At 34.9% G+C, this 26,284-nt stretch overlaps 1 protein-coding gene across 6 annotated transcripts in view; it reads right to left on the bottom strand.

Moving 5' to 3' along the window:
• The window catches only part of LOC145694845 (activating signal cointegrator 1 complex subunit 3-like), a 204,185-nt gene that overhangs the window by 92,586 nt on the left and 85,315 nt on the right, over window positions 1–26,284 (bottom strand). For all 6 annotated transcript variants that reach the window (XM_081771534.1, XM_081771531.1, XM_081771535.1 and 3 more), the window contains 4 exons: window positions 24,843–24,948; window positions 22,219–22,449; window positions 10,424–10,513; window positions 7,906–8,017 (listed from right to left, as the gene is read on the bottom strand). In XM_081771534.1, coding sequence (XP_081627660.1) covers window positions 7,906–8,017; window positions 10,424–10,513; window positions 22,219–22,449; window positions 24,843–24,948 — 539 coding nt within the window. The remainder of the gene's footprint in view (window positions 1–7,905; window positions 8,018–10,423; window positions 10,514–22,218; window positions 22,450–24,842; window positions 24,949–26,284) is intronic.

Genomic DNA, 26,284 nt, shown 5'->3' with positions numbered 1-26,284 from the left:
ATTCAATGTAGCGATTGTCGTAATTATCCCCATTACAAATACTCTGCTGTGATTGTTTGTTTTCCTTAGCGCTCGCGTAGGATTGAAAACAACAGAAATCCTGGATAGGGGTCGCCATTTTTACTTTAAAATAAAAATAAAATAATAATAATAATAATATGAATTGTATTGTTGTTTGTTTTCTTGGTATGATGTTCCCTTTCCTTGAGATTACATGCTATGTTGAATGTATCATTGACTAGTGACACCGAACCTACTGGGCCCGTATGGGCTCGTCATCAGCAGTCACTGATACACTCACCAAGCCAATCATCTACGGAAAATAGAACTCAAATTTGGCCCGAAATATAAAGCTTCCAAACTCTCTTCCATCTCAACTCACAGCCCGATATCCCGGCCTGCAGTTCATCATCCACATCCCATCCGGAAATAGGTTGTGAACCACGACTACAGACACAGGACACCGACCTCCGAGTGGAGCTGGCACTGAGCACAAAGAAGATCTTGATGTTGTTTGTGAAAGCCCTATCTGAATAAAAAAAAAAAAAATCTTTTGAAACAGAATTTCGTAATAAAAAAAAAAAATCCAAACTGAGATTTTGATTACAATCGATGAAATGAGAAATTTCTACAGATTCGGTTGTTTTCAACTCGGTCACACTAAGGAAAGTCTCTTCCCTGAATTTCACAGCTATTTCATTTCCCCAGTAAACTTATTCTGCACGTACTGCTCTTTGTTTTGATCATGCTTCGCATGCATACCAAAAACATCGACTATATGTTTCTATGACTTCTTAAAATTACAAGCTAATTAGATTTCGTATTCGAAGGAAAGATGCATTCACGGCTAGTAAGTTTTATTCTCTTTCAAGATATTCATGAATGTAGCACAAAATATTCGTTAACAGGAAAATATTTACATTGAACTGACATACCCATCTGAATAAAATTTAATAAAATCGATTTCTATACTTTCAAAGCCAAAAACATTATTTACTTTTGTTTATATTCTCGAAATATTCATATTCTTTGATATTCATTGAATATTCTTGCCTTCTAGAGCATTTCCATGGTATCGACACGCAAAACAAACAAAAGAGTACAATAGAAAATACAAAATACTACTGAAAATAATAAATTCACTGCCTACAGATTGTGGTTAGCTTCATTTGCCTTCGTTTACATATATTCCTTGGTGCTTACACTCTTCTGTGCATCGATTTCGTGGCCGGCGTAGAGGATTTACGCTCTTCGCGACCTCTTGTCAGCTCGGACCCACATGACAATCTAGCACAGGCAAGACATGCATATAATATATTCACACAACTTAAACCTAAAGCCCTAATCTAACTAAACTAACTTAATCTAAACAAGTATATATATATTAAAAAAAAAAATCACACATACATTTCCTAAAGCACCATACTTAACTTGCATTTATATTTTGTTTTCGCTACCACACTTCTACCGAAGACGCAGTGGTTAGTTTTGCATTAGTGTCGTTCTGAATTAATTTCTTAAAAGAAGAAAATATTTACTAGACATGATCAACATTGTACTTCTAACTTGATGGGTATCAGTTTTCTAAAATAGTACGTAGGTTTAACCTATTGATGAACGTTTTCGATTATCGGTACGCAAGATGCATGTACCCTTGCACTAAACAAATAGCCGTGAAACTGACACTTGTTTACATATTCAACATTCATAAACATTCTACGTCAAACCAAAGAAAACATGCCAAAATGAATAAAGGTTGAATTTTGAGCAGAATTACCGAAAATGAATAATTTCTAGATTTTGGGGAATCTAAAACATCTTTCATCACTGGGGAAAATGTGTGTGTGGTACACACATTTTCTTGAGATTACGACAATCGCTCTGTGCCGAGATTCTAGCTTCCTTTTCCCCCCATCGAATGAAAACACGACGTCACATTGCCTAAATCTACATGCGTGCGGCGTTGAGGGAAACTTTACGAATTTAGTGCTTCATATTACAAGTATTACACGAACACCAGAAAATATATTCACTCATGATAGTTTGCCAGAACAAGGAAAATTTTGAAGCCAAATACCTGAGTTTCACTTTCACTGTTCCTTACTTACTTGACATCCTCTTCTTACACCGAGCTTAAACGGATATGTTAAACAACAAAAAAGAGTCCTGATAACTTCCACCCGAGGTTCCTGGGAAACTCGTGATACGTGGTCTCAAAAAAAATAATTTTTGGAAACTCCTTCAGCACCTTTCCAGAAAAGCCATCGAGCGTGGCTTGACTTCTTCTTCCTCGGGTCTGCACCACTACTCAATATTCTTTCTCTCTCTTCCACCTTCTCCTCTTTCTTCTCTTAGGTTCTCTGGTGGACCGAGAACGCAAAATTTGCTAAGGAGCTCATTCCATACCACTGGATAGCTACAGGCTAGTATCCGTTGTGTTATGCGAAATTACTTCACAATTGTCTTATTTCCGGATTAACAATTTGTTGAAACACCAAACATCGTACAGTTATCTCTTCCAATATTCGCCAAAACGAAGAATTTGACACAATTTTCACGTGATTACAAATTATTCCACTTTTTCCGCAGACGCTAAACACTGCACGTCTGACTCTTGAAATGGCTGACGCCGTAAGACAAAGAGTTACGAGAAGATGATCCCCAATTGGAAGATAATGATGACGTAATCATAGGATGATAGGCTTCTGAGTGAAGATCAAAGAGAACCGAAATCTCAGCCGCAGCTGTGATTGTGGATTAGCCAATCAGATAATTTTACTTCGAAACAAAGAGATGCACCAAGAAGAAATTATGGCTGACTTTATTAATTTGGAATTTTGATGAAGATTTTACGAAATAAAATTTTAGCTTTCTTGTGAAGATTCCCTATGCCGAAATATGAATAGAAACGAACTGAAAACCATTGAAAAAGCCGAAATATATACTTATTTGTCTAAAATCATAATATATTCATGGATAAATGCGTAAAATATATAAAATATAATTAATAATCATGTAATCTTCATATACTATCTATTGAAACGCTCTGTTTTACTGAAATTACACAAAATTCTCGACCTACTGTTTTCTCTACTATAAATAAAAGTTCTCTTTTAACATTCTAAGTAAATTTTTAAAATTTTCTACCAACATACAAGGTGCTCAAAAGCATCGGGCCATGTTACATTATGCTGAGCATAAGGTAACAGGTCTAATCCGCTAAAGATGGAAGTTAGCAGCTTCTTCTTGAATATTCACATCTCCTTAGTTGGAGAGATGAAGTCCCAGTGATATCATTAACAGTGAGATGCCTCTTTTTGGCTTCAACTAAGCAAATAGGGGTCAAGTGACCAGAAGTTCAGGTCGAAACTGAGTGCAATTTTTGCTTCCTATTTGAGATAAGTTGATAACAACACCTTTTGGATGCAACCTAAATATTATATGTAACTATTATCCCTATTATTTAGTCAGCGGAGGCCATTAGCATTATTCTACGAATACAACAGGCAGTTCAATTGATTGCTACACTAATAAGTGATGCTAGTGTCACTCAATATCGACTTCAGCTATCATCTAGAAAGGATCGATATAACTATTTGATAGATTGGTAGATCTAATCTCTGGTTCTTTATTTGCGACGTTGCCACATAGTGCAATTTGTGTCTCCGAAGTATCCAGAGTTTCTCTGGAGTATCCTGATCATCTCCAAAGTTGCGATTGAAACTGGTCAAAGACAAGCTGGTGAAAAGGGGAAAATTCCCTCAAATTTCGAAATTTCATTATCGAAATGTGGTATGAAAATTATTTCTTTTGATAACATTTACAAAAATCATTTATTTTTGATGCAATATGACGTATCCGTTATTTAAAGTTTCCTAATCACCCCTCTGCAGTAGATTAAACTCTGTCAAGGATTTAAGACTGAATCCTAATGAAAACATAAATGTGTTCCACAATATTTTTCGTCAAATACATTTCATTCTTAGCAATATAGCGCATATTTTCTTTGGATTTCCAAAGTCTGTAAAGAATAATGGGTGGATTTATTTTACGGATCAAAAAAACATGTCTCATGATAACTTCCGTAAACAAGTATTCGTTTGTCGAATATATGTATCTGCAGATTTCCAGCCATTTCCAATGCTTGAGTATAGCATCAGTCCAGATTGTGGGAATGAATTTAACTTCCTCCTTGCGATTTAGAAAATATATCTTATGATAGCTTTCGTAATAATAACTAATTTTCATAGTATATCTGGACTGGACGTGAGTGATGGAGCCCAGCTGCAATAAACTGTAGCCTTAATTCCTCGTATGGACATGCTAATTCAACTGCTTTGTCTTGGAAGACAGATTGATGCAAAGTATGGTTCTATTCTTCTTCAACTAGAACTTGAACCGCTGATGTTGCCTACGGTTTGCCACTTTGACCTAGTCCGTTCTCTAGTCTCCCTACTCTGATGACGATTCCGTCATCTCTTAACAGTTCTCGGATCACAACAAAAATCTCGAGTCACCTGAAACAACTTCTTACCATTACCAGCACGATCAATAACCACGCCTTTTTGAGCAGCAGTTAAATCTAGAAGCGGAAGGAATTCAGACGTTTCGTTTTATTTCTTCTGATTCTCAAACAGGACAATGAAGGGAATCTATAAAATAACGCGTATCGCACACTGCCTGGCCTACTTCCAATGTATAGACTTTTATTTCAATTTTAAATGTCCCGTTTCTAAGCGAAAATCAACAAAGTATCCCGTAAGTGTTACTTAAAATATAAATGACATGAGCAAATTCTAAGCTCTTTCGTTAAAATTACTATGTACTGAGCTACTTTTCGTACTAACACTCACTGAGAATTTTTAAGACATAGAGTTCACCCCATTGCTCTAGTGGTCAGCGCGTGTGGTTTCGGTGCATATGAACCCGGGTTCGATTCCCAGGGAAAGCACAAAAGTTAATTTTAAAATCATTCATTTTCTTTAATCATCCATCATCTTTACCCTAAAGGGTCTACAACACGGAACATTAATCTAAATAGTTTCATTTCATGTGAAACTTTTAGATGCTCTTGAGTGCTTAGAAATTATGAGTACGTTACTTGTGTATTTTGTAACCTGAAAATATTGCTGGGGCTCAATGTAATATGGGAATCAGAGGTTGACAGGTTCCCGATTCATATGCATCCCGCTTTTGTAAGTTAAAATTTTGGTCACTTTAAAAAGCATCTTAGCTGACACCAATTAAATCACGGGCCTAATACTCCGAATGAATGAATATGAAGGAGTGTTTAAGACTCAGAGTAATATTATGTGTTGATTTATTTATCAAATCATATTTCATTATTGTGGGTGCTATTAAACTACCGTTTTGTCCTCGCGTCGAGTCCCAACTTAGTGCTGCCATCCGTTGGTCAATCTTCAAAATATATCTATCACTTTCGTGAACTTGCACTACAATGACACCATGCTTTTAAATTTTAGCACACTTTAAGGCTTTCTCTGCCTCGTAATATATTTTTCTTTTTCTTAAATTTTAATATTAAATAACTACATTTTAAAATATTACGAAATAATTCTATAGAAAAGTAAAATACGTGTAATAGAGAAAAATAATGTATATAAGTATTCAAATTCCTCCTCCTTTGCCAGGATTACTGTTTTCAACTCTAGAAAACATAGTACCCTGGACGTTCAAGATATCATACACCCCAACAGGTATTATATCAATAATATAATTGAACATATGTAAGTAATGCTGAAGATAAAGAAAAGGAAAGATTCTGAAAGAGAAAACATAAACAAGGAGAATACAAACATTTTTTGCTACTTACCTAATTATAAAACGCTTAATCTAAAACAAAGTTTTCTTAGTTTTCCCATTTGCTGTGTAATACTTCACCGAAAAACAAGACATCAGATTTAATTCACGGTTATAGCGCAAAATTGAATAACAACACAAAAACACGGCTAGATTATAGTTTTTTTTTTTTTTTTTTTTTTTTAACGTATTCACCACTTTTTCAAAGATTTTTAGCGCCGTCTTGACATTTCGAGTTTTTATAGAATTTTGTCACTTGGGAAAAAAGAACTGTAAAATTGGTGACTGCAATAAATCGCATAAAATGCTGAAGGAACGAAGATAATTCAGAGAAACTGCTTTCATAATTACAGGCCTTCCAATGCTAATGAAAAAATGTATAGGAAATCACGACGAAAAAATATAGGAGGTTTCGTGAAGCTGTGAAAAAGGAATATTTTATTTCTGCTCTGAAGCTCTGAAGATGTTGCCGCTGTATGGTAACGAAAGCTCAGCACAGCAACACTCACTCTGGCAGCAATCCCGAGAACATTGGATTAATATTTTAATTATTCCATAGGTAGAAATAAATAAAAAAAAATCAAATGGAAATTACACTAATTGTTATATGAACATACATTCTATTCTAAATATAACTAAATGGGTAATTATCTCGTTGCAAAATTTTATACGAGTTTCTTCGTGTTTTCGGACGTAGCTCACCAGTACTAAGCAACAAACATAAGGAAAGTGTAAAAAGATCTGTACAAGAAAATCAGTGTTTGTCTGAAATGTAAAATAAAATCTAAAATGTAATCATTCTGCAGCTTGTGCTTTTAAGGTAAGATTTGACTATGTATAATATATTCTACAATTACTTGCCTGCAGTTAGTCTACAATTATTTGCCTACAGTTAATGCAAAAAGTATTGACACACCTAAATAAATTACTTATAAGTCTTTAAAATTACTACTCCATAGAACTTTTTAATGAATATGACGAAACTAGTTTATTTTTTGTTCCAGTTTGTAGGAGTATGAATACTTCTTGTGCTAACTGTATATTGTTTGGTGTAATTATCTTTAGACAATAAGCAGGAAAGGACGAAACATAGAAGAGTTTCCATTCAACCATCCTACTGTGGAGACCCTCCAACCACCCACACCTTATTTCCTTATGTTATTTCCACAAGTGGAAGTAGCATTGCAACAAAAATATAGGAGGTTTCGTTAAAATGTAGGAAATATAGTTTATAGGAAGAGACGCAAATATATAGGAAAAATATGAAATATAGGAGCATTGGAAAGCTTGTAATTAAAACTTTACAAACTGCTTTCTTTTGGAGAACCGAGCTTACCATATGTGTGAATATATTTGCTCTTACTGCCTCCATTTCTTTCGCACGTCTGCGAAGAAATACCGATTTCATCCTTTTAGATGGTAGAATATTTCTTGCTATGATAAAAAGTTAAATAACCGTTTCGATAAAACAATAATATATTTGGAAAAGCAACTAGACGCCTTTTTATGATTTTATACATTTTGGCTTACTAATGTCAAATCGCGAGATTACCTTTTTCTTTTTCGGAACGATTCCGTTCACAAATTCCATGATGATGCGAAAAATATCGAACAGAATGGTGAGTACACGTTTATTTGTTAATTATATACCGCTACAGTGCACTATAGAGAAAAAAATATACCACAGTATTATATGTAGAAGTGTTAGTATGGTTAGGAAAAAGACTAGATGACGTAATGGTTAGCGCATTGAAACGAAAGTCGATGACTTGAGTTCGATTCGTAGCCTAGTCTCACTTTTTAACTTCTTGAATTTTATCGGAGGAAAGGACTTTAAACTGGTTGTAAAATTTCCATGAAAAGCTATATTTTTAAGAGATCAGATCCTAGTAATGAAATCACTTTTATTACAGGAAGCGAAACACGTCTTACAATCTAATAATCATTTCTGTTTCAGTAGGACTCGGTTTTAAGCCACCGAAGCTTGTACATATTTTAGATTTACATCTCACTTAGAAATCTTACGAACGTAACATACTGACACAAACTAAAAGCACTTTTTTTTTCTTATTATTCTTAACTTACCTGTAATGCCCAATTTACCCGTTGTCTCTTGAAATGTGATCAATTTCCTTTGATACAGAAGCACAATTGCTGACTTAATAACTTCTTTCTCTTCGGTACATAATTTATTTATCTGAAAGGAAGCGTAAAAGATACAGCTATTATCACTAATACATAAAATGTAATATTCACTTTTTTTGGTATTTAGAAGTACCATATTTTGATACAAAAGCTCGAATTAAAAGTACCGAACAGGCGATGAATATGTGCCTGTATTTCCTAAAATCTTACCTAGATACATGAATTTAAAGCTTCTAGTGAAGAGGTAGGTGTTGTGATTTTATATGACTACAATGAACTCGTAATTTCATTGAATTACAAGAGAAATAATTCAGCACTTTCTTTATGCTGTCTTAATGATGCATAGCAACTTTCTCCCTATATATCCTCATATAATAAATATCGATATCTGAACATTTTCTGCTCGTGAGACTACTATCTTGAAACATATGTTTATATCCTACCGACATTTCTCAAAGATAAGAAACACTTCCTATCTGTCATTCATTCCACCTCAGATCCTCTGGTACCTAATACCATCATAGATTCAACAGATATAACGCCCATATAAACCAACATTCCATTTATTCATTGTTTCACGGTTTTTGAAAACTATTTCAACACACGTCCTGGACCTCGGAAGCCAGCAAACTACATCTGATTAGGCCGCTGTACTCTCAATAACTTTAATTTTGAATACAACCATTATCTCTGAATCAAGTGCACAGCAATGGAAACATACATGGTCTTCCACTACATCAACTTTACTATGGGATACCAAGAACAACAATTCAGCTCTGAAATCTTCACTATGACCTACGATTCATAAACTATATCTTCGTAATTTTCCTTACGAACAGTCTACTATGGATCTACTACGATCTCTAGTAATAAATCTTCAAATTCTCCTGATCATTTTATACCCATAGTATCATCTTGGAGTACTAAAAAAGTTAACTAAGTAGAACATATCATTTTATACTCTCTCCCTTCAATCACTGGCCATGTTGGACAGATATGACATTAGGAACCAAGGAAGATATATTTTTTAAAAATTATTATTTTTTCAACAGCTTTTCAAAAGTGTACATTTTACAAGACTTCCTTTGTATTGAATAACATTTTTTCAATCATTGCTATCATCCTTCCCAGGCATTTAATACGTTCATAATAATCCTTTAAATAAACTAGAGATGCCACGTTTTCATATTCTGAGTGTTTCCGAGTTTAGGTGTTGAGTACCGATCTTATGAACAAGAAATAAATATATATACGCAATCACCTGGTCACTTAAAACGTTTTGAGAATATTTCCATGGATACTTCCCCGACAGGAGCAGGGATGATAGTTTTTTTTCTTTCTTTTCTTTTCTTTTCATAAAGGTCCACCAAAATAATGAAATATGAAGTGCCGGCTTTTATTCGTTCCACACTTTCAGCCGTTTCTGAGATTTAGAATTGAGTATAGACTTACGGATATCATCCACAATTTCGGACAGATATTACGAAGAGAGATCGCAAAGTAATTTACGATTCTTTTTGCCCCCTCTCTGTACAAATAACAAGATGCAAGTTGTCGGGAATCTAGTTTACAATTCTCGCTCGAGATCAGTGTAGTTGCCGCCTTGATGGAAAAACTGCAGTCAACGACACAAGAATCTCGTGTGTTTTACTGTTATGTACGCATTATGTAAGATAAATAAGAATAAAAATAAAAGTTGACGTAAAACGAATACAGTGCCCTACGCACTAATGTTCTATCCTTTTTTTCTTCTTACTTCTGCCCTTATTTGATGAGGCATTTAGCAACAGCATTCCCCTTCCCTTACAGACTCTTTTAGTTATCTACTATTCTTTCGCAGTATTACTTCCTATCACACAGAGATTCCTCTAGATTTCAAGTGATAATATACTTTCAGTAGTTTGTATGTATGTTATTACTAACAATTAACAATTAAAAATACACATACTGAAATACACACAAAGAAATACATTATGACAATAATGAACTGAATACCGAACAAATACTCACGACACAAAAATAAGAGTAAGTTACAATCGATTTTACAAGCAGTAAAACTGTTATGTACAAAACATCTATGTGTAATGACGTGTGCACAACTATGCGAAATTAAGTTTATCAATTAATTTATTGACTGGAGTTTCACGCCCTTTACAACACTGAAGCTATGTGAGATGTGTACTCATTTAGCATAGAATCCAGATGACATGTACTCCCATCGAGGTTTGAACCTGAATATCTATTACAAAGGTGAAAATGTTAACCACATAGGCATAGGGGGTTCTTAAACTTATCTAAACTCACAATATTATTGTAACTTCACACAAATGTACATAATTTTTGTTCAAATACTACTGATGACTTTTTTTTAAAAATGTCTTTTTCTGAATGTAAATTACTAACTAATGTTTCAACTAGTGCATTTATCTTGGTGAACGCAGTTTCAATTGTCACATACCTCATTACTGTAACTCTTCCGAACTACAGTAAATGTAGAGCTAAACCACTCACAGGCTTCTTTGCTATTAGCCACTGTTCCAAGCATAATCTGTGAACACAATAAAAAAATAAAGATCTTAATAATGACCCCAAGTTCGTACTTTAAATAATTTAATTTCAATGATGCAATATTTTTTTGAAAGCATAAACACAACTGAAGTTTATAATTAATGTTTATTTATTTCAGCACAATATTCAAGGTTAGCATCTTTGAGGCTGTTTTCATAGTAAACAAGAAAGTAAAAAGATATTAAAATACGGCGAAAAGAAGTGCTATGTCTCTTAAATTCTTTCCTAAATATTATTTTATCTAATTGAAAATAACTTAACATAAACTATGTACTTTTCTCTGTATACATATATATATATACAAAATAATAGACTACATCTAAGTTGTTAAACATAAAGACATTTCTATTTGGACATAAAAGGTCTTTGTAGGTGTAAAACTTCTTTCCACATCCACAAATACTAGTGACGCAAATTTCGTATCCACTGGAAATGGCAACTTATTAGGTATTACAAATTCAACAACATTAAGATTTTTCTGAAGATCCATTTCAAGCTTTTATTTGGCAAAATCATTGAACTATTGCTTCATGGAAGTAGACATTCCACTGTTCTCTATCTAAGTGTTGTTCCAACTTTTTAATGGCAATCATCACATATTTGTAATAGCAGATACAAAATAGTTTGTTTGCAAATTATGAATTTTCTACGGCCGGAAAAGGTTGCTGTGTCTTGGAAATTGTATCTGAGTCGTTTGGACCCAGAAAAAGCACGAATTGCTCGATTTTTTTCAAGATTCTTGCACAAGAAATAGTGCACTCAATATACGATGACCGGAAAAATTGGAATAAAATTTTTAAAAGTATCAGTAAAAGAGGAGAAAAGGAGGGTGAGAGAAAATTAAGGGAATGAAGATACAAGGGGGAAAACGATGCTGGTAAATGATCGCCATTCCTATTGGAAGAAACATTTTATACTTCTAGTGCTTTTCGAAAGCTCCATCTGCTCTGAAAGAAAACAAGTGTATAACGACAACAATCTGAAGACAGATTTTAAGATTATGAAACATAATATTCGCAACATTTATATCAATGCTGAGAAAACATTTATGTGATAAAGATATCAATATCAGGTCTTCGGGTAGTGGGAACGAACTCAACAAAGGCTTGATTCCCGAAACCGCTTTACTACAAACGTTCGAAATCATTATCATTTACTCTGAAACGGTCTTTTCTATAGAAAAGACGGGTAACTAAATGAAAATAAATCATAAAATAAGAATTAATGGAGTGAAGATAGTGGAAGGAAACGTAAGCCTATGGACCTGATATTGTCCACCATAGGTGAATGAAGTAGGGGACCGATCTAAAGTTCCTTTCTTTAGACCTAAGCGCTCTAACACTGAGCCATAAATCTGAACGTGATTACGTAAGATTATGTACAAAATATTTTTGAGTAATCACGTGTGCATAATTACGAGAACTTACGTTTATTAATTAATTTATTGGTTGCAGTTTAACGCCCTTTCCAACATCGAAGCTATGTGAGGCCTGTACTCATTTAGCACAGAATCCAGATTACATGTACTCCCATCAAGAATCGAATCCGAATATCTGTGGTTCTTATCATCCTTATCCAACATTTACCTCAAATTCAATGGGGTTTAAGGTTAGTATTTCTTTATTAGATATGCATCCTACCAGTTCATTTACTAATTTCCACTAGTTCCGCCTATTTATTGATAGTATTAAAAAAACTAAAGGAAAAATCTCTCTAAATTTAATACGGTTAATGAGATTTGTTGAGCTGAGCTGATTTTGAATTTAATGTTCCGTTCAACAGCGAGGCTGTATGAGACGTGGACCTACTGATAAATATGGAATCCGAACCACATGAGCTTTCGCCGGAAATCGAACTCGGGTCTTCTACGCTAAAGGCGCGTACGCTAATCGCTTAGCCACGAAGGAGCTCATGAGATTTGTTCTCTTGTATAGGGTGTTGAGAAGTCCCCGTATCACTTGGTTTGAGTATCAGACAGAAATGTCAGTATAATTTTAGTTTATTAAGTACATACTGGAGATTGAGTACCTACATATATGAACTATATATATAATGGATCTGTATATGCCCCATTGTGCTCCACACGCAGATGTATGCGTCTCTCTGCCCTCCTTCCAATTTGACACATCCTGACGCAAACGTACGCTTCTCCCAATCAAGTAGGGTTGCAATGAGGTGGGTCCTTGTCAAAGCAATACCTAAACTCAATCATTACCTATGTCATTGTTTGCCCTGTGGTCACTCGTGCATCCATACACGTGCCAATAACAGTTCCTCTGCTGTGTAACTACAATCATTCATGTCCGGATTTGTATGTAATTACACATTTTTTCCTTCATATGTAGGTTCGTCAAATCCTTAAATATTTGTGATTCACACCTGTAGGATGCTTCAACTCAAGTTTCATATTACATATTTTGACCAATATTACATATTTCTATGGTTTCTACATTTTTTGCATAAAAGTGTGTTAAAATTTTGCATTTACTGAAATTTTAATTTAAAATAAAAAAATAAACTCTCCAACTGTGCAAGGCTTGCATCTAGATTCCATTTTGTCATGACTATCTTTTCATTTCTTTACCGAAAGAGAAATATATATCTCTTTTTTTTTATTTGTCAAATCATGTTTCGCAGAATTTTCGCCGATAACAAAAGAAATATAAGAAGAAACAGGTAAAAATCCTCCCTCCGGGGTACATTAGCAGCGCCCTTTATTCTCAACTCTGGAGGTAGACAAATCACGTGCCTGACAGGCGACTGGTCAGGAAATTCCTAAAATGAAGTCTACTTGATTGTTATCGGAGGTCGGACGGGAAAAAGATGAAAGCAAATCCTGCAATTCAAGTTAAAACTGTATGCTAGTGTGCTTCCAGGAATTTACTGCAAGAGTTCGTTCCAAGAAGCTGGCGACAATGGCAATATCATAGCAGGTAACCTAAGCTTTCAAAGAACTTCGCTTGTTCAACTGAATGACAGGTGGACAGTACTCTAGTATTGCAGTTGCAAAACGCATGTGTTCTGTATTGACCGTCGAAGTTAGAAATGGCTCCGGTTGTCTCAACTTTATCCGCGAAATTGCGGTCGTGGGTAACTATCAATGATGCGTTTACTACGGACGGTAAAGTGGTGTTGTGCCTAGTTTGTGATAAAAAAAATAAAATAAAATAAAATAAAATAAAAAATTGGATATTCAATGAAATCTCAGTTAGAACAACATGTACGAAGTGCACTCCATGCAAGAAATAAAAATTTGCGAACTGCAAAAAAACAAGTACTCTTGACACAAATGCATCAAGATACTTCAGTGAGTGAGTTTTTCAAAGACTTGTGCCAAGCAATGATAGCAGCAAACATTCCTTGGAACAAAGTTCAAGTGCCAAAATACCGTGCTTTTCTGGAGAAGTACTGCGGGCGTCGAATTCCTGACGAATCCACTCTTCGGAAGTGTTATCTCGAAGTTTGTTATAGGGAAGCTATAGATACCATTAGGGCAGAAATAGGTAGTTCATATATTTGGATTTCTGTGGACGAAACAACAGACGTTTTGGGAAGTTATGTAGTAAATTTAGTGATTGGAAAGTTAAGTGAAGATGCTCCATCTAAATCCTATCTTATTGCGAGTAAATTGCTGGAACGCACGAATCATTCCATCATTGCTCGCTTTGTAAACGATGGTCTTAAAGTGTTGTGGCCGGGAGGAGTTCAGGAAGAAAAAGTCCTTGTTCTCTATACAGACAGTGCAGCGTACATGTTAAAAGCGGCTACAGTACTTACAGTTTTTTACCCTCGCTTAATTTATTTCACCTGTATGGCGCGTGCTCTTCAGCGTGTTGCTGAAGAGGTGAGAGACAACTTTTGCGAAGTAAATCGACTAGTTTCTTCAAAAAAAAAAAAAAAAAAATTTGTTACGGCGCCACAACGTGTTCAAGTTTACAGAGATCAACTGCCAGACGTGCCACTTCCTCCGGAGCCTGTGCTAACGCGATGGGGCACTTGGATACAGGCAGTACATTTCTACAATGAACATTTCCAAAAAATTAAGCCTGTTGTTCATTCATTTTCATCGGAGTCTGCTGTGTCAGTTGACATTGCTCAGAAACTGTTTAATGACTCAAAAGTAGCGTGTGATATCGCATACATAGACAGCAATTTTGGTTGGCTACCTACAAGCATTAAGAAGCTAGAGACTGTTGGGCGGCCTCTTCCGGCATCCAGAAATCATAGAGGATGCAAAGAGACTGCTGCAAGGTGTGTGTGGAGATGTAGGAGAAAAAGTTCGAAAGAAACTAAATGCAGTGCTGGAAAGAAACCCGGGTTACGACAGCCTATTGGCAGTGTGTGAGATTCTCAGTGGTGAAACAAGAACCCCCTGAAGATATTTCCCCCAACTACGTCCTCCTGTTGAAATACGCTCCTGTTACCTCATGTGATGTGGAGAGATCATTCTCTGCATACAAGAATATTTTATCCAATCGCCGACAAAATTTTATTTCTGATCATTTGGAAATGTACCTTGTAACACATTGTGCAACAACACAGTTGAACTGCAGGCACATCTTTTGCAAGTACTGTATTTCAAAATAAAAATGTTAATTAGTGGAAATATTCTTCAATCTTAGTTCAGCTGGTATTGTTTAAAAGATATAGGACTGCTTTTCCCTGCATGAAATAAATATATATAAAACAATGCATTTCGTCTTAAGTTGCTTTTAGTATTTAAATTTGTATATTGCGTATAATTCATTTCAAGATTGGGCCATGGTGACGAATGCGCATTTAGTGTAAAAGGTTTTAGATTTGAAACGGGACCACACCACACCACATGAGATTTCTGACGTACAAATGCCGTATGCATTGCTTTTCTCGGGGCTTTCCTGTTTCTCTTTAGCCGATTCACATCTTCCTTCATTTGCGTCTAATTTTTATTATCCTGCAATCAGTCACGTCAGTGACGTATGGCTGTCTCAGCTGTTCAAACATTTCACTTCATTGGAGGACTTTCATTAAGCAGGATAAAGTGTAGTAGATTTTCCTTTTTATTTCTATAATTCGTTCAAATATTGCATACTCATACGCGTGTTAATATTACGTTTTCATAAATATGTACAGGCAACATATGTAATATTACATATTTCTTACATTTTTAAGCGATTTTTGTTACATATTTATGTACATATTTAGGGGGTTGATATTCCATAAAAATTCGGACTCTAACAATCATGCACATCAGTCATGGTTTCATGAAATGCTTCATGTGACTGAACGCAAAAATAGAAGATAATGCTGTCTGTGACCATACAAGCAGTGTTCCCAATATCACAACTAAAATTACACTAATGTTGTTCTTTGTGATACTCAAACCTAGGGGTATGAGAAATTTTTGGATACTTTTCTTTTGGATTGGCAATTTGTCAGCCGAAGTTATTTCCAAACTATTATATCAGATATATGAGAGGTACGCAAAAAATACTTCGCACAGTTTAAAATGATTAAAGAGAAAACAATATAAAAGTTGCCAGTTAGTCACATTTTTATCCTTTTAAACTGTAATTTTTCCTTTGTAACACGCTGTTTTTATTAGAAAATGTCATCCTCCAATTTCTTATCTCTCTTTCCGCTTTTGTTACATGACTACTATACAAATTAATGTTGTAATTAGAAGTGCGATGATTCTCATATATATCTGAGAATCATATATATCTGTATATGAGAATCATCGCACTTCTACGTGCATTCTTCTTAACATTGCTTTTATAATTCACAATTCTGCTGTGCGTCCAAATTAACAACATTGAGGCTATAAAGGAGAGGATCTAGTAACAAACTGGGGTAGTATCCAAAACACTGTACTTCCAGTGATAGCTAAAGAAAAGTGCGTCTAAGTCACAAGACCAGAAAAGAGTTTCAACAAGATTTTTACAGCTCCCTTGTGGCTACGGTTAACATACGCGCCTATGACACTGAAAAGCTAGGTTCGATTCTCAGTAGCAGCTCATATGGTTTGGATTCCACGTTCGTTGGATATAGGTTCACATTTCATACAGATTGGGAATTACGGTTTGACAGTAAATACGAGGAATATCCAGAAAGTCATACACGTTTCAGCGGGATGTCGCTAGGACCGGGGCGAGTGACCTCATTTTTTGCAGGAAATTCCAGCCGTTCAGTGTGTATTCAGCTATCATGTGAAGTTCGCTGCTGCTGCTCTGTTCATAATACATTGTTAACATGAGTGCTCTGATTGAAATTTCCGGTAGTTTTGAAGTGAGGTCAGTCATGACTTTTGTTGGCGAAAAATGTTAAACCGATTGACATATACCGATAACTGTGTGCATTCTACGGTAAAGATGTGATAAGTGAAATTGGATAGACGTTGGTGCCTCATGTTTAAAGGTGACCGCACGAACGTTTACGATGAAGACCGAGCATTGTGACAAACGAACTCGCCGCAAAAATCAATGACAAGATTCGTGAAAATTACCGCTTTACGATAACAAAGCTCTCGTTTGAGTTTACGCAAATTTCATGAAACTTACTGAATGAAGTTGTGACCAGGGTTGGAAAAACTACAGTTTCTTTTGGAAAAGAACAAAACATGTTTTTAAAACCTGAAAAATGTGTTCAATATGTTTTTACACACACACGAAAAAAATAAATAAATAAATAAATAAATAAAATAAAATAAATAAATGTTTTAAACATTTTGAACAGTTTAAAACATGATTTTAAACATATTTCAAAATCGTGTAATAATGTATTTATTAAGACCTTTTTGCTCTTGCAAACGATCTTTTCATTTATTTTCTTCTCGTTAAGACTACACTGTGTTGGGAACAGAATATTTCAGTATAGATTACTAATTCTCAACTTATTTCATATCACGAGTCCCAGTAACTAAGTACTTTCTTGGTTGCAATAAGCTTTTTAGGTAGATTTTCAAATCTAGCTACTATGGATTAGCTCTAGCTACTATGGATTATAGCTAGAGCTCTAGCTACTACAAATCTAGCTACTATGGATTATAACTGATCAACAGCCATATTTATTCGGTGCAAGGACTTCAAATTTTTTGTGTTGGACTTTGCTAAGCAGAAAGTTCCTAAGTCTACATTACTGCCTCCAAAATCTGAAATCGGTAGGGGACGGATGATCTCTAAACGAACACCCCTCTCTAGCGGCAAACATATAAAATTCTAGATTGTATCTTATCATGTAGTTTTTTTCTTTCTTTCATCTCGGATTTGTGGCTGTAAAAAATATGACGTTTTCCGTCGGTGTATTCTTTTGGACATACCCTGCATTTATTTAACGTAATTATGCATCATTGACTCTGACATTCGGAGCTTGACTTGTTAATCATTCCCACGCTCCACCCTTGTTTAGCGGTTGTCCTATGAAACTCTAGTCCACACCCTTTCACGTGGTTTTCGTTTTAGTACCCTTGTACCTTTTCATAATTTAGTACCCTTGGCTACCAAGATACTAGGTTTGCTGAGCAAAAGTGAACATTATTGAAAATGGACTTGAATCCCTTGTGCTCTGAACGCCCCATATCTAAAAATATTTTATAAAAACTGAGTTGGAGCCAAATTTATCCTGCAACCGAAGTTTTTTCGGAACGCATAAAATTTGTTTAGTTTGATTGATTACAGTCTTGCACCAGTAGCAAGTCTGAACGCCCCATATCTAAAAATATTTTATAAAAACTGAGTTGGAGCCAAATTTATCCTGCAATCGAAGTTTGTTCGGAACGCATAAAATTAGTTTGCTTAGTTTGATTGATAACAGTCTTGCATCAGTGGCAAGGCTATATGAGACAGGGCTTTTTGTTCGAAGTGGAATTCGAAACACTAATTTTGAAATTTTACGTCGGATCGCAGTCAAAATCTATACAGCAAATTCCGACGTCTTGTGCCTTTATCTTCAAAATTTAATGTTAAAAGACCGAAAATTGCACCCTGCAGCGTGGTGCAAACATACAGACAGACGAACAAATTGAGATCAAATTGTCTCAGACACTGACATTCGGCACTGATGTTACAATACGTATCACGCATTAATAGTTAGTTATGCGGGTGACTGCCATACCGCCTGGTCCCTTCATACAGGCTACGCCAAGGTGTAAAGGTTTTAAGAAAATTTAGAACCGAGATGGGGAAGAGGGACGAAATAAAATTTTCATAATATAATGAAAAAGATATTGTTGATACAAAATTAATTCTTACCTGAAGTTTCCAGTTGCGTCTCAACAACATCACACACTGTTAGAATCATCAGAAGCAATTTTCGGATCAACATTTTAACATTTGTTTGGGTTTAGTTTTCTCACAGCATTGCAATTTTCATAATGATTCTTCATTCTTTGAACTAAATCAACCATTTCTTTCTTACACGTTTTGCAACGAGCTCGTATGGTCGTTTTCTTATCTGATGGAATTTGAGTGACTTTAATAAATTTGCTCCAAATGATGTCCTTTTTTCTTCCCGTAAAACTCACGTTAAACGATTCTAAGTTGTACGGAGACTGAGAACTAACATGTACTGTATCAACGAATGCCTGCGATATTTTAATTTCAGAACCGCAATTTAGCAAATAACTTTTTGTTTGTTTTCTGAATACAACACAAAAAATTGTTTTCATGATAATTAGTTATTTTTTTAAATATCATCTCTACAAGTAGTCCAACCATCGACTATGACATTTTCTCGCAAGTTAACTGAGGAACATTTAAACAGTACAATATACGTTAAAAATAAGGGGAAAAAAGACAAAATAAATTGTAGATCACCGCATTGAGCTGTTGTAGCCACGAGAAATCAAAACATTCACATGAGAAGAAAAGTCTTCTGAATGGGGAGCACTTTTTGACAATTTTCTTTCTTTGGCAAATTTTTTTTTCAAAAGTAAATTAAAATAAACATATGTTTAAAACACGTCTTAAAAATACATGTGTTTAAAACAAAATGTTTAAAACGTATACAAAATTTGTTTTAAACAAAATCAATTGTTTAGAACAAATTTTAATCATTTGTTTTAAACAAAACAGCTCTGGTTGTGACCGAGAAGTTAGGCTACCATAAGTTTTGTGCACGACGGATTCCACACATTTTAACAAAGGAACATAAAACTCAGCAGATGCAAGCCGCCTTGAAATTCTTTGAGGTGTACAACAAAGACGGCGACTCCTTTATAGATTGTATCATTACTGGGGACGATACTTGGGTTAAACACATTAACTGTGATATAAAAAAAAAAAAAAAAAAAAAAAAAAAAAAAAAAAAAAAAAAAAACATGGAATAGTAACAAATTAGTTCCCAGAAAGCAAGGAAATGCTTGTATACGATGTCTGTACGAAAGCTTATGGCTACTGTGTTTTCAAATAGGGAAGGTGTACTAATACTCGACTTTTTAGAACGTGGTGTAACAATTACCACTGAACAATTTTGTAAAACATTACAGAACTTGCGAAGAGCAATTCAAAACAACCGTCGAGAAAAACTGAGAGCAAAAGTCCTGTTGTTTTATGACAACGCCCGTTTGCACTCGGCCAAGTGGACTCAGGAACTCTTACAAGCCTTTCATTGGAAGTTTTCGACCATACGGCATACAGCCTGGATCTCGCACCAAATGACTACTAGTTTCCCTGCATTAAGACTTGCTAGCAAAAACTCAAGCGCTTCGATAAGACGTAGACCTTCAGGCTGGCGCACAGTGGGAAAAAGCGGTCAAAAATCGATTTTGTCAACTTCGCCGTCTACGAAATCGGTATTAATATTTGATTATAAATATCTCTCCTGCTTCTAAATCTGGAGTTTCAGGACATAGGTATATTTTGGAAGTTCATAAAATGCATGTAAACATGAACAAATAAAAGAGCCGGAAAATCAGTAAAATGAACCAAACAATATGATATGTTTTAACCATTTATATCGTTTCTGAGGTCGAGTGTGTTTAGTGAAGAGTTTTATTTGTTATCCATTGTCATATCATTTATATGATAGCTTTGTTAGTTACCGAAAAGTTACACATACGCTGATGTTAGTAGCTCTGCAGTCTAAGCTTATCCTTGCTTACGAGCTGCAAAATAGGGTTTATTCAGTTGAATATGAGTAGTGCAAAGGTTAAGCATTGGAAGTAGCTGCAGCCAAGTGCAGCTGAAGGAGTCAGCCCCATCTAAATGGAAATGCCTGATGTTATTGTGACCGCAATCGAGATCCGCTATCTGATCCTTACAAAGCGAAAAGGCATATTGTCTTGTACGTAATTTGGATTGCCCTTCATCCCTGAATCAAAGTTTAGTGAAAGCCTCATACACACTGCAGTAATAAACTATCAGTCATGTGGAGCTGTTGTATACTACACGTCAGTGCAGTAGTAAATAATAAGATTCTATACTGAATCTTTTAATCTTACCGAAACAACGTAATCCTAAACTAAATTACATTCCAGTAAGTATTAGTGTTTCTTCGAAGATGCTTCGAGTGCAAAAATGCAACTTTAATTTTGTATAGCAAGGCCAAACACACATTTGTTTTACCCCACGTTTTTATTGGCTGCACATACAATTAGAGGGAGAGCACATTGAACCTCTAACCCTTATTGGATGCATATTAACAACTGTCATAACTTCGTACTGGATAGCGATGTCCAATTCACATAAGGCGTCCACATGTTATGTTTTCAATTTATAAACTGTATGTATGATTCACGATGGTGGATTTCAAGATGACGGCTTTCATTGTTCTGTGTCCTCCACAATTTCTCCTGACCTTTATTACTCCTCTACACTGTTCCCTTGGTTATATTTTGCAGTACTTGACATTTATGCGAGGGGTTTCTACACTTTTGGACCACCCTGTATATATAACTGCACGTATTATAGCAGGGGTTCTTCACATTACTTTCGCAGTAGTTGCAATCGATTTTAAAAAAACAATTACGTATAGAACGATAGAGAGACGTCCGTCAACTTCCATTATTTCGGAATAAACTATTTTTGTCCGCTTTTTTCAAGTTTCCGACCACTGTGTAGCGTGCAGGAATGGTTGAAGTCACAGGCAACAACTTCTTAAAACAATGAACTTTGTAAGCTTGTACATCGCTATGATAAGTGTCTAAACTTGTACGGCAACTACGTCGAAAAGTAGTCGTTTCAAAATGTACATTATAAAAAAAGTATACTTTCACTATCTTCTTTTTATCCCAAAACAAGAGTTACTTTCTGGATAGCACTCGTAGAAATCCCCGTACCTGAAAAACATCCAGAAGATTTAAAATCAACGAACTGTTTGGAGCTGCCACGATATGTACAGATAAGTCGAGGAAGAGGTGAGCATTGCCAAGGAACAGTTCGCTCATTTCGTTGATGTTTGAATTTTGTGATGTTTGGATGTTTTTCAGGTGTGAGAATATTCATTTACTGTTAATAAACACGTTTCCCATTGTATTTATTAGTTACTAAAATTTCAGTTTCATTATGTAGGCTAATGAAGACTGAATCTCGAACAGCGTGCAATAAAAGTCACCGCTTTAATTAATTCGGGAGATCTCTAAAGCGGTCACTGACTACTTTATCTACGTTTCTTTCTGCTGCATAATCTCTCATTAAAATCTTAAATAAATAAATAAAAACAAACAAACAAACAAACAAACAAAAAAAAAAAAAAAGCTAAATCAAATACCTCAGCAAGTAGAAAATCTGGTAAGTACTTTAAGAAATTGCTTTCTATAGACGTCACCCTGGCCAAAATCTTGTAGTAGTAACTTAGTTTCTGTTGATACGTTATAATTATTGCTTTCTTGTGTCTATTTCCATTGTAGGGATCACTCACTGCTACTCCAAACAGCTTCATAACTTCCACAAGGCCCATGTTAACAAAAACTCCTTGTCGGGCATCATACAAATCTGTACCCTAAGGGAAAAGAAAAGGAAACAATATAAAAATAATACAACACATGAGCCATTGCGCCCCCAGCATCAGTGCAGTGATCAACGTTAAACTTACACATATCGTCGTTCACTCCCACGAAATTAGATGAATCGAGTCCATATTTTTCATTCCTTGTAGAAAATAAAATCACTTTTGTAAATAAAAATGATTTGACACTATATGCAAAAGAAAGAAAAAAAAGTAAAATTCAAGATAGTACGATTAGTGAGCTAATTGCTCACATTTACATTTCTTATAGTTACATTAAAGGACTATCCATGGTAAAAGGTAAAATTAAAAAAAAAATCCATAAAAAAAAAAAGACTCCTGCAAATTTAATATATAATAAATTTAAAATTTGCAGCAATGTTTTATTATTATTATCTCGAATCTTGATTAGTTATAGGGAGGTGGCAATAGAATGACTAGACACATGGCGTAACAAGAATATGTGAGGCCCGTAGATAATGAAGGTGGTGAGCCTTTAGCTTGAAAAGTACAAGGAATTTTACTAGGGATGTACTTGGACCTGAACCCACAAAGTGGGATGATGTGTATATTTCCTGAAAGCTTAGGTCAAGGTAAGATCAAAACCGGTTACCGAAATTGGGGAGGGGAAGCCTGTGCAAAATAGCGGTGGATCAAAATATCAACACAATCTTCATTGCAAAGTTTATGGCCACTCGTATGAATCTGAAACGGTGGAATAGCTGTAAAAACAAAAACATGGATATGTCATTATTTCAACAGTATAATGATTCAAAGTTAAAAAAAAAAAAAAAAAAAAAAAAAAAAAATCCAGGGTCCCAGGCGGGGTTCAACTCAAAATGTTGAAATGGGAAACGGGTTCAAGTTGAGTATCGTATGAAAGCTGATGTTAAGTGAAAGAAGATGTTCCCTTTCTCATTTCAACATTCCAGGACCCTTGGTTATGTCGAGGGTGTCACCAAGTCCTTCATTTCTCACGTGTTTATGTGCTTTCTTAACTATCATCTTTCTGTAAGGGATATACCCTCCGTCAAATGGCAGTCCAAAAGAAATACATACAGGCAGTCTCGTCGAGAGCCCATTCGGGCCTTAGGGTTAGGTTATCATCGGGCCTGGTATAAAAACTGGCACACTATATCTCATATATTTACTACTTACATTACTCGAGTTACATTCGACCTTAATTCGTTATGAACTACGTATATGATTCGTTCTAATCATCTGCTTGTGCCTTGAGGATTACATGTGGGCAGGGTTCTAGAACATTGACCCGCCTCACGGCCCACCACCCAGAGGACAAGTTTCGAGGAAACAGACTCTCCAAGAAATGAATTCTCTCATAAATATGTTGATTTCTTCGACATATCAATAGGAAAATTCAATTCTGCAGAGTCAATTCCCTCCTGACTCGTGAATGGATTTCCCGACAAATACGTAAACCAAATATCCCGCTATAGTAAATCACTTAACAGTTTAATATTAACTCCTCTTAATTATATTTCTTATCTCAGTATGTCATCAGTCTTTAATATGAAAATTATATTGAAACAATATAAAGAAATTACAACTTTGTCGCCTTCTCTGAATACACTCCCGCCGCCCGTACTCTAATTTACTCCACAGTATAGGATAAACTCAGTTCAAACACTCGTGAATATGAACACAGTATAGAAAATCCAAGAATAATATATATAATGTATGAGATAGCAGAAAAATGCCGATCTAACTACTTGGTCATTTTTACTTATAAAAAGCATTGGTTGAATGACAGTCTACTGAAAATGATCTGTACAAGTTTGGCCGCACTATGAGACTTAGTAGTTAGGTGTAGGTTAGAAGCGATCTAGTTGTTTATTTTAATAGGAGTACCTGCCTACCTGTGGGCCCCTCACCATCTGAACGTGACTCGGGGCCCGAGGCCTTTGTCCACTTTGTCCACAAAGAAGTCACGCCAGTGGACACGACATAAGACCTAATGCCTTTTTTTTTTTTTTTTTTTTGCAGCGATGAACTTTTATCTTCTTACCCTATATGGTTAGTATGTATTGGTTATAACAAAATTTTTGTATGTTGAGCAATACATTTGTATAAAAGATTATATTTCGCAAGTCTACATACTACTACATTTATACTAACACAATAACAATAACTACTTAACTAGATAAGGATCGTCATGGAGCTTGAACTCTAAAATAGAAGTACGAAACAAGCAAGCAATAGAAAATAGACCTCAAGCCAAACTGGTCAAAGTTTATAGCAAACACTATTCTTCATTTTATCTACTGTATTTATAAGATGCGAATTTACTTTAGAAAACGTCTAGTATTCTTAACAAAATATATATTTCCTGATCGTGTTATCTTACTTAAAAGTGACTATCAACTTACTTGAATAATTACAGTATCAGTTGAGAACGTTACATATGGCGCATATGATCTAGAACATATCAGAAGCTTAAATCTTCGTTTTCTAAAATCATCTTCTAGAGTTTCCCTAAAAAATACCAAGTAAATAAGTTATAAAAAAAAAGCAATCTAATCCCTAAGTTAACAATATAACTGATATATTTTGACTGGTCCCTGTTGCAAGTATTGCTTAACTAATTTTTCTCTCTTTTTTTTATTTTTTTATTCTACAGGGTGTTTTAAACAACACCGACAACGTTTGCGAGGTGATTCCTGACAAGAAGATAAGACAAAAAGTACAGACCAACCTGGGTGCACAAATGCTTCCTTTCGAAGTTATAGGCTGCCGAAAACATGAAAATAAATAACTTTAAAGATCCATAGCTCCAATACTATGGGACCTACCATAGTTGGATCAAAATTTTTGTGGAAGTACAGCAGAATTCTGAAACTTGGATATTTGGGTAGGGCACATACTAGCTCCTAAGTGAAGTATTGAACCCACTATGGTAGGTCCCATAGTTTTGGAGCTATAGACTTTTGAAGTTTATTTTTTCACTTTCGGCAGCTTGTAACTCCGAAAGTAAGCACGAAGCAAAAGTACCCATTTAGCGATAGTTAAATTATTAAGAAGGTTAAAACTTATGGAATTAATACCAATCTTGGTGAATATTAACAGTTCGAATTCTGTAACCATTTTTTTCAAAACTTAAAACTTATTGACTAGAGTTTTTCTCTTATTTTCATACTACTGATTGGGTTACTAACACTCAAAATTCTATCTGACTTGTCTCCTTCACTGATTACTCACTCTCTCGAAAGCTCAAGGGTTTTGTTTCGATTTAAATATTATGTTGCTTAAATAATATCTATCTATCTATATATCTATCTCTATATCTATATCTATCTATCTATCTATCTATCTATCTATCTATCTATCTATCTATCTATATATATATATATATATATATATATATATATATATATATATATATATATATATATATATATATATATATATATATATATATATATATAGAGAGAGAGAGAGAGAGAGAGAGAGAGAGAGAGAGAGAGAGAGGAGGACCATGGAGAATTCAATAACCTCTGACTCAAAGAGCAAAATTTTATGTAAAAAAAAAAAAAAATCCTATGCATTCACCATTTAGAAGTGAAAGGAAGAAACTAAACTTCCCCTTGATAAACATTTGTTGTAGTCTGTACAATTTTCGATGCTAAGTCACAAGTACAAAGATATGCCGAGGATTGGAGAAAACATTTGAAGAGAAAGCTACTAAATCGAGGAAGAAAAAGACATACAACACAGGATGAAGATGTCTAAGATTGGCTGGGCACATGGAAAAAACGGGATATGAGCAAAATGTCTAGATATCCAGTTAGAATAAACGGAGAATCTGAAGATG

This window comes from Thermobia domestica, chromosome 9 (assembly GCF_964235325.1).
Source record: "Thermobia domestica chromosome 9, izTheDome1.hap1.1, whole genome shotgun sequence".
Classification (NCBI taxonomy): Eukaryota; Metazoa; Arthropoda; class Insecta; order Zygentoma; family Lepismatidae; genus Thermobia; species Thermobia domestica.
The sequence above is the reverse complement of the archived record's forward strand: the minus strand, read 5'-3'. Positions and strand labels throughout refer to the sequence as shown.